Source organism: Acipenser ruthenus, chromosome 34, assembly GCF_902713425.1.
Source record: "Acipenser ruthenus chromosome 34, fAciRut3.2 maternal haplotype, whole genome shotgun sequence".
NCBI classification, from domain to species: Eukaryota; Metazoa; Chordata; class Actinopteri; order Acipenseriformes; family Acipenseridae; genus Acipenser; species Acipenser ruthenus.
The window spans coordinates 4,563,001-4,572,669 of record NC_081222.1 but is presented as its reverse complement, the minus strand read 5'-3'; the positions used below and the strand labels follow the sequence as shown (position 1 = coordinate 4,572,669).

Sequence of the window (9,669 nt, the reverse complement as noted above, 5' to 3'; positions counted from 1 at the left end):
AGAGCAAGACTGGTCTGCGTAGCACAGGGCAGTGATTAAGTGGTTGCATGATTATGCTGTGATCTGTGTAAGTTGTGTAAACCAGTGTTGTTTGGTGAGTTGTCATCATGGCTGTTGAGTTTCAATTTCTCAGGTTGCTGGTAAACCCAAAACAGAACTCTCATGGCTCATGTTTTATGACTCCAATTAGAAATAACAACTAGTTCAGCAGGTTTGGCCAGAATAAGTATTAGGTGTGGTGTACACGGGGGGACATCTCCACCCAGGATAAGCTGTATTTGACAAACTGTATACAGGCAGTCAATAGGACTGTCAACGCTATATAAGCTGACCTTTACCACTGTGCTGAAAGAAGAAAGCCACCCGCCCCTGCACCGGTAAGTGTGATCTGTTCAGCTATACTAGTGTAGAACAGTGTGACAGTTTTAGGACTCTACTGCAAAGTGCAATTTGATATTTTCTGTTGTTGCTGTTCATGTTACAAAACTGTGATTATTATTATTATTAATACAAAAAATATGTATTATACATTATATGGACACAGTGGATAACTGCATACTCCATTTAAATGCATAGCAATTTCTGGGTAGCCAACCATAAATTCTCTATTTGTTTACGCCGCTCAAATGTATATCTGATAATTGCATAATTTGCTTAATTGCGTGAACGATCGTGCTTGTATAATTAGGTCTGATAATTGCATTGGTTGAGGAGTTAACCACGTGACCACAAACAACTTGACTTGCAGTTATGGAGGAGGCATACCACACTTCCTTGAGCTCAACGAGCTTAAGTTTTTGTTGTTATGTTGTTGATTGTCATGGAAAAGGTGGTTAAAAAGTCCAAACCAGGGGATTATTATCAGATTTATACATGAGGAACGCATGCTCCCTTCAGTCTCTGTCCTGTCTAGTGCTAACTAAACCATACTGGATAATAAAGGGACATAGAAAGCATTTGTACAGTATGCCATGATCAGATTGATGGGTGTATCAACCAGCCAATAAACTGTGCAGACTATAGGGAAGGACAAGGAGAGATTGTATTGCAATACAGGGTGAAGCACAGGAGAACTCCAAATACTTGTGATGCTGGGAATTGGATCCAGGAGGAATCCCACTTGATTCTGAAGTAGCTGGCATCCTACTTGATGCAGAAAAAATAAAAGCATAATGTGTTCTCTGCTTCTCTGTGTCTGCAGCTTCAAGGCAGGATGTGTCAGCAAGCTTCTGTCTGTGTAAAAAGGATAAAGATAAATTGTTGTTAAAAAGTACCCTTACAGTTTTAAATAAACTCACTGACCTAGATTACTTTCTTAAGAATGCTGAGCTAATAGACTAACAGGTGCATGAGAATATTCTAGACTGTGAACGTTACCAAGATGGAGCCTCGTATTTCTAAAATAGATTCGCAAACCAGTAGAACCAATGTGTCGCTAGAACCCAATCAATCAGCAGAGAAAGATATCGGGCAAACGATAGGCCACTTGAAAAAGGACAGGAACTGTGTGTGGTGACTGAAAAGTTAATAAATACTTGATGAAAGATCAAAGATCGGTGTGCATTCACCCTGGCAGCTTATCCCAAGCTGTCATACTGAGCTTCAAAAAAGCTTGTTGATTGTCACCCGGCACTCAGCCGAATACCTAAAGAAAAACACAGTTTCTGTTTCTTTACCTGTGACGACATCATGTTCCTGTACTAGGGTAAGCTCATGAGTATTAGTACAAGTGTGACAGGATGGCCGGATGGACAGAGACTCAAACACAATAAAATTGCAGTTTAAGCACTGCTGCGCATTTTTAATGAACACAAAATAAAAAGGTTTAACAAAACAAGTCACTAACACATGAAACAGAAACAAAATAACCAGCTCAAGGCCAAAACAAAAGGAGAATGACCTTTGCTGCTGCAACAGTGTTTGCCACTCCTCCTATTTTTGTGTCATCTGCAAATTTAACAAGTTTGCTTACTATACCAGAATCTACATCATTAATGTAGATTAGGAATAGCAAAGGACCTAATACTGATCCCTGTGGTACACCACTGGTTACCTCGCTCCACAGTACTTTAAATAAACCATGTTGTATGCTTTGCAATTATCCATTGTCAATGTTGCATCCTCAAAAAAACCAAGCAGGTTAGTTAGACATGATCTAGCTTTCCTAAAACCATGCTGACTGTCTCCCAGGATATTGTTACCATATAGGTAATTTTCCATTTTGGATCTTATTATAGTTTCCATAAGTTTACATATTATAGAAGTCAGGCTTATTGGTCTGTAGTTACCTAGTTCGGTTTTGTCTCCCTTTTTGTGGATCGGTATTACGTTCGCTATTTTCCAGTCTGTCGGTACAACCCCTGTGTCAAGAGACTGTTGCATGATCTTGGTTAGCGGTTTGTAAATAACTTCTTTCATTTCTTTGACTACTATTGGGAGGATCTCATCCAGCACAGGGGATTTGTTTATTTTAAGACCTCCTAGTCCCCTTAACACTTCTGCCTCTGTTATGCTAAAGTTATTTAAAATTGGATAGGAACAGGTCGACATGTGGGGCATGTTGTCCGTGTCCTCCTTTGTAAAAACCTGTGAAAGTAATCATTTAATATATTTGCTATTTTTTTTTTCTTCGTCTATGATTTTGCCATTTGTGTCTCTTAGACATTTAACCTCCTCTTTGAATGTTCTCTTGCTGTTATAATATTGGAAAAACATTTTGGAATTGGTTTTAACCCCCTTAGATATTGATATTGATATTTCTATCTCTCTCTTGGCCTTTCTAACTTCCTTTTTGACTTGTGTTTGCAGTTCCAAGTACTCTTTCTGTGTACTTTGTTTTTTGGTCCCTTTTAAACGCTCTGTAAAGTGCCTTTTTTCGTTGAATATTTGTTTTAATTGATCTATTAAACCATTTTGGCCATTTTGTTTTAGATTTAGATTTGTCTACTTTTGGGATGTAATTGTTTTGCGCCTCTAGTACTACATTTTTAAAAAACAGCCATCCTTTTTCTGTAGATGTTTTCTCTATTTTACTCCAATCTACTTCTGTTAGTCTCTGTTTCATACCTTCATAGTTTGCTTTTCTAAAATTGTAAACCTTAGCTTTAGTCATTACTTTTGAGGTTTTAAAAATCACTTCAAATGAGACCATGTTGTGGTCTGAGTTTGCCAATGGCTCTCTGTTTTAGTTATTCTGTCTTTGTTATTTGAAAAGACTAAATCAAGGCATGCCTCCCCTCATGTCGAATCCTTGACAAATTGCGTAGGAAGCAGTCATTTGTCATTTCCACCACTTCAATTTCTTCCGACGCGCTCCCCACCGGGTTCTCATATTTTATACGGGGGAAGTTGAAATCCCCCATTGTATGGCTTCTCCTTTTCTACACACATTTCTAATGTCATTGTATAACAGATTATTTTGCTCAGTGTCTGAATTTGGCAGTCTATAGCATGCTCCTATTATTATGCCCTTTGAATTTTTGTCCATTATTCTGACCCATATTGATTCGGCATGGTTTTCTTTGTCCAGATTTAACACCTGGGCTTCAAGACTATTTCTTATGCATAGCGCTACCCCTCCACCTCTTTCCTATACAGTGTGTACCCACTAATATTATATTCATCTCCATCACTCTCAGACAACCAAGTTTCTGTAACACCTATCACATCGTAGTTACTTGTTAGTGCAGTAGCTTCAAGTTCTAACATTTTGTTTCTGAGACTTCTAGCATTAAGATAAATACATTTAATAGATAATTAAAAGGTTTAAACAATATACAGAAACCATAGGCTGGGCATTCACCTTCACTATCTTAAGAAAATAAATCATAAAAGTCAACAAACAGACCTTCCATGTGGTCTCCCCTCTCTCAGGCAGTTTCCTCTCATGGAGCTGTGTAGCTCCCTTATATACCATGTGGCCAGGGTTGATTGACAGTGAATCATTTAACCAATGCCTGGCCACATTTTCACATGTATCTGGCAGGGACAGGAATTAACCCTATCCCTGCCAACCACCACCACAAACACACCCAAAACAACCAGGGCTGGAATGTTAACTTCCAGCCCTGCCATATCTAACAAACACTTTTTCATATAATATTTACACATATACATTTATTTACCCGTGCGGGGCTTCTGCCCTGCCACAACAAGGATGATCATATTTAGTGTGTAAGTCATTGTAATAATCCATGCATAAACATGTGCTAAGAGTATATATTGTATATATACACCAGAAAATAAGGATAAACCCAACTGGTTCTTTTATTGCAAAATATATAAGAATGTTGTGTGTTTTGTTTGATTAAATATAAAACCTGACTGGTTCACTTTAACTGCAAATATTTGTGTTCCTTTTCCTTATTTCCTCATATACCTGACATGGATGAAAGTAAAACTAAGAGACGTGCACAAATACAGGGAATAATATAAACTGATATTAATCGACCCGAGTGCTGCCCTATTAAAGCACTGAACGTGACATGATGATGAAATTTAGATTTCCAGAAAGCTTTTGACAAAGTCCCGCATAAAAGATTAATTCTCAAACTGAACGCAGTAGGGATTGAAGGAAATGCTTGCACATGGATTAGGGAGTGGTTAACATGTAGAAAACAGAAAGTACTGATTAGAGGAGAAACCTCAAAATGGAGCGAGGTAACCAGTGGAGTACCACAGGGACCAGTATTAGGTCCTCTGCTATTCCTAATCTACATTCATGATTTAGATTCTGGTATAGTAAGCAAACTTGTTAAATTTGCAGATGACACAAAAATAGGAGGAGTGGCAAACACTGTTGCAGCAGCAAAGGTCATTCAAAATTATCTAGACAGCATTCAGAACTGGGCAGACACATGGTAGATGACATTTAATAGAGAAAAGTGTAAAGTACTGCATGCAAGCAATAAAAATGTGCATTATAAATATTATATGGGAGATAGTGAAATTGAAGAAGGGAACTATGAAAAAGACCTAGGAGTTTATGTTGACTCAAAAATGTCTTCATCTAGACAATGTAGGGAAGCTATAAAAAAGGCCAACAAGATGCTCGGATATATTGTGAGAAGTGTTGAATTTAAATCAAGCGAAGTAATGTCAAAACTTTACAATGCATTAGTAAGACCTCACCTAGAATATTGTGTTCAGTTCTGGTCACCTCGTTACAAAAAGGATATTGCTGCTCTAGAAAGAGTGCAAAGAAGAGCAACCAGAATTATCCCGGGTTTAAAAGGCATGTCGTATGCAGACAGGCTAAAATAATTGAATCTATTCCTTCTTGAACAAAGAAGACTACACGGTGATCTGATTCAAGCATTCAAAATCCTAAAAGATATAGACAATGTCGACCCAGGGGACTTTTTTGACCTGAAAAAAGAAACAAGGACCAGGGGTCACAAATGGAGATTAGATAAAGGGGCATTCAGAACAGAAAATAGGAGGCACTTTTTTACACAGAGAATTGTGAGGGTCTGGAACCAACTCCCCAGTAATGTTGTTGAAGCTGACACCCTGGGATCCTTCAAGAAGCTGCTTGATGAGATTCTGGGATCAATAAGCAACTAACAACCAAACGAGCAAGATGGGCTGAATGGCCTCGTCTCGTTTGTAAACTTTCTTATGTTCTTATGTTCTTATGAATCATTGGGATCCTTTAAGACCCGACTTCAAAAAGTTTTCAACCAGCTACTAGGAACCGGACGAGCGCTGATGGGCTGAATCATGACCTCCTCTCGTTCGTTCGGTTTCTCATATTGTGTAAGGCCTTGGTAAGCCGGGTCCACTGTGTAACAACGTGGTAAAGAGTAACGTTGCTGTGCTTGTTTCTCCAGAGAGTGAAGTCCTGAGACCATGAAGATGAGAGTTGCTGTGTTGCTGGCTGTGATCGCTATGTTCTGTGCTGCCGACGCTCAGAAATGCGCTCTGGATGATCTGATGAGCAGCCTGACAGAATCTGTGGGTAAGAAACCAGCTTCCATCCGCACCTATCCAAACACTCAAGTGAGAACTGGATAAAGTTAACCCAAGACACTACTTTAAATTGAGCACAGAGAGCAGAACAAGAGGGCATGAATAGAAGCTGAGTAAAAAGAAGTTTAGAAGGGAAGGTAGGAAGCACTTTTTTACACAGAGATTATAAATGCATGGACCAGCCTACCAGGGGAAGCAGTAGGATCTGAAACACTGGGAACGTTTCAAAATGGACTAGATTCTGTGCTTTTAAATGAGATCCCCCTGGTAGAGGGTGCAAGGAAGGGATGAGCCTTGATGGGCAGAACAGCCTCTTCCTAAATTCTTATGCTTTGTGTTGTTTTCAGCCTCTGCAGTGCTGCAGAAAGTGACTCTGTCCTGCATTTCTGCCTCAGCTAGAGGGAGCCTGGTGGATTGTCCTGCAGGTCAGTGTGCCATCTTCAGTTCTTCAGCTTTTATGTTTCTCTTTTACTCCAAATAATACAAACGTAGCGTTATTGTTTGAACTTGAACTTTATTTATATGTTTTCATGTAGCTCACATGTCTAGACTGATAACCCCATTTCTCTGTCTCCTCTTTCTGTTTTCATATCTGTTCCTCAAATACACCCATTTCCTGTGCATTTCATTCTACTTCTTAAAGGGCTATGTAAATGATTGAACATTACAGACGATATTATTACCTCATCAGCCACTCGGAGGGCATCGTTAAAATCTGAGGTGGCAGAATTGTAAATGGTTCTTGCTCTCTCTTGCAGGTTACAAGCCGACGGGCTGCTCCTGCGGTAATGCCTGCGGCTCCTGGGATATCCGCAATGACCAGACCTGCCACTGCCAGTGTGCAAACCAGGATTGGACCGCTGCACGCTGCTGCAAGATAGCCCTGAAATAGAAGCCAGAAAATGACAGAATCCACGTCTGGATCTTGAAGCATTCTAGAACACAAATGTGGTTTAAAGATTGGTGTGAGGGCTTTCAGTTTTCAAGCTCCTTCACTTTGGAACTCACTTCCAGCTTTTACCCAGAATGCTGAGTCTGTCAATATTTTTTAATCTAGGCTCAAAACGTATCTCTTTGATTTGGCCTTTAGCTGGCGAGCAGATTGGAGCTCTTTTTGTAAAGCGCCCTGGGATGCTTGCACATAAAGGGCGCTGTATAAATGATACTGGTATGGTAATTGCTATGATATGAAAAAGGTCTAAAAAATAAATAATTTTCTTGCACATGTATCAATCGTGTTATTTAGTTTCCAATTCTTATATTGCTTCTCTTTTTTTTTACATTCTTGTGGCAAAGTGGCTGCCGATTGGAAACAGGTGCAGAGGTGATGCAGTGCAGAAATAATTACACACCAGGAAACTGTAATCCGTTTGGAAAAGGAGGTCTTTTATTTATAACTCCCAGGCTGGCGACCAAACAATAAACCTCCAGTAATACACACCAATGTGTAAAGCACGGAAGAAACAATAATAAATGGATTGTAGTCCAAATAATAAAGACACGTTATCCGCCCCACAATAACACAAAACACGGTCACCAGTCTGGGTGCTTGCAGTAGTGCTCGTGGTGGGTGATAACAATTATACAGTGACTGGTGCTCAAAGAATAATGAAAACGAAAAGGCAAAATAGAATAAGTGAAAATAAAACACAGTAATGAAAACTACAAAATAAAGGTGCTGCTCTCTGCAGCGGTTTTTTCCCCAGTCATCGCTACCCCTATGACCCGGGTCTCCGTCCTACACTCTGCTGTTCCCTCAGCTATGTCTGGACACTATAAGGGTCTGCCCAAGGATTCCCCGCTCTCTCTCTATTTCTTTAGTTTCTTCTCTTTGAGTTTCTTTTGTTTTCTGTTCCGTCCGTCCACGGTCTCGATGAGCAGCGCTTCCGCTAGCTCGTTGTTCGGTCTAGAGGGGCAGATCTGAGGAAACAACAAATTATTCATTTATAGGCCCAGCAATCCCCCCAAGGCCCACCTCCCAGCCACTCAGAGAGAGGGAAAGCCCACACACCCTCTTCCCCACCTCTCTGTGTCACTGCCATGACTGACAGGCAGATCCCACGGGCTGCTGCCCTCTTTCTGCAGCACCACACATACGTCAGATGGCCAGTCCAGGTCTCCCCTGTTACAGGACCTTAACGTCCTCAATAACTATAGGCCAATCTCCAAACTACCATTCTTAGATAAGGTTCTAGAGAGAGTTGTTGCAATTCAATTACAAAAAATTCTGACTCTTAATGGTATATTCGAAAAGTTTCAGTCTGGTTTTCATGCTGCACATAGCACCGAGACGGCCCTTGTCAGAGTTGTGAATGATCTGCTGATAAGCTCTGACTCATGCTTTCCATCAGTATTAATTCTAAGTGCTGCCTTTGATACTGTAGACCATTCCATCTCACTGAATCATCTTGAAACCACAGTGGGACTGTCTGGCCTTGTCCTATCCTGGTTCAAATCTTATCTTTCTGATAGGTTCCAGTTTGTCTCTATTGGGCAGGTAAAATCAGCATTATCAGAAGTTGTCTGTGGTGTTCCACAGGGCTCCATTCCAGGTCCCTTGCTGTTTTCATTATATAGGCTACCGTTAGGTGACATTATCCGCAGACACGGAGTGAACTTCCATTGCTCTGCTGATGATACCCAGCTATATTTTTCCCTAAAGCCAGGAATTTCTTCTGCCTGGATGTTATTAGCTACTTGCCTTACAGACATCAAGCATTGGATGTCACAGAATTTTTTAATGTTGAATTCAGGTAAAACAGAGGTTATGCTAGTGGGCTCACAGAACCAACTAAAAGAAAATGTGGGATTACATGAGCTTGACCCCTGCAGTCTCTCATCAAAACTTAAACTAGAAATTAAAAGTTTGGGGGGTCATCTTTGATCCTGATCTATCATTGAGACTCATATTAGGGAAGTTACTGAATTATCTTTTTAATATTGGAGAAATATAGCCAAACTTAGATCAATTAATTCTGTATCTGATGCCGAGAGACTAATGCATGCCTTGGTTTCATCTAGAATTGATTATTGTAATGTACTTTTTTCTGTTGACCCAAAACACGTAGTATCCCGCTTACCACTTACTGCCGCTAGAATTCTGACTAAAACCAGGAAAAGTGAACATATTACCCCTGTTTTGGCCTCTTTATATTGGCTCACTGTGCACTATAGAATTGATTTTAAGATTTCATTGTTAACTTACAAGGCCCTGAATGGATTAGCACCTAGTTATTTGCAGGAGTTACTGACCCCGTATCTTCCAAACCGCACTCTGAGATCACAGGATGCGGGGCTGCTGGTCATTCCTAGGGTCAACAAAAGCAACATGGGAGGTAGGGCTTTTTCTTGTAGAGCTCCTAAATAATGGAATGCTCTGCCATCGTTTGTCACGGAAGCTGGGACTGTTACGATTTTCAAGCTAAGACTAAAAACACACTTTTATAAAATGGCTTTCTTATCTTAGTGGGTTTTAATGTAACTTTAAAATTGTTGCTTTTGTATTATGTATATGCTGTTACGGGTTGCATTGTGATGGGCTGGTTGAGTTCCTTGCTCTTCCCTGCTGGCAGTTGCATTGTGACGGGCTGGTTGAGTTCCTTGCTCTTCCCTGTTGACAGTTGCGTTGTGACGGGCTGGTTGAGTTCCCTGCTCTTCCCTGCTGGCAGTTGCATTGTGACGGGCTGGTTGAGTTCCTTG

General features: G+C 40.4%; 1 protein-coding gene across 1 annotated transcript; it reads left to right on the top strand.

Annotated features, from left to right (window-relative positions):
• The first annotated feature begins 247 nt into the window (after positions 1–247).
• On the top strand, positions 248–7,199 carry LOC117401967 (resistin-like). Its single transcript, XM_034002740.3, has 4 exons — positions 248–377; positions 5,832–5,959; positions 6,318–6,395; positions 6,729–7,199. The coding sequence occupies exons 2-4, from the start codon at positions 5,851–5,853 to the stop codon at positions 6,860–6,862; spliced, it is 321 nt and encodes a 106-aa protein (XP_033858631.1). The 5' UTR covers positions 248–377; positions 5,832–5,850; the 3' UTR covers positions 6,863–7,199.
• Positions 7,200–9,669: the final 2,470 nt, after the last annotated feature.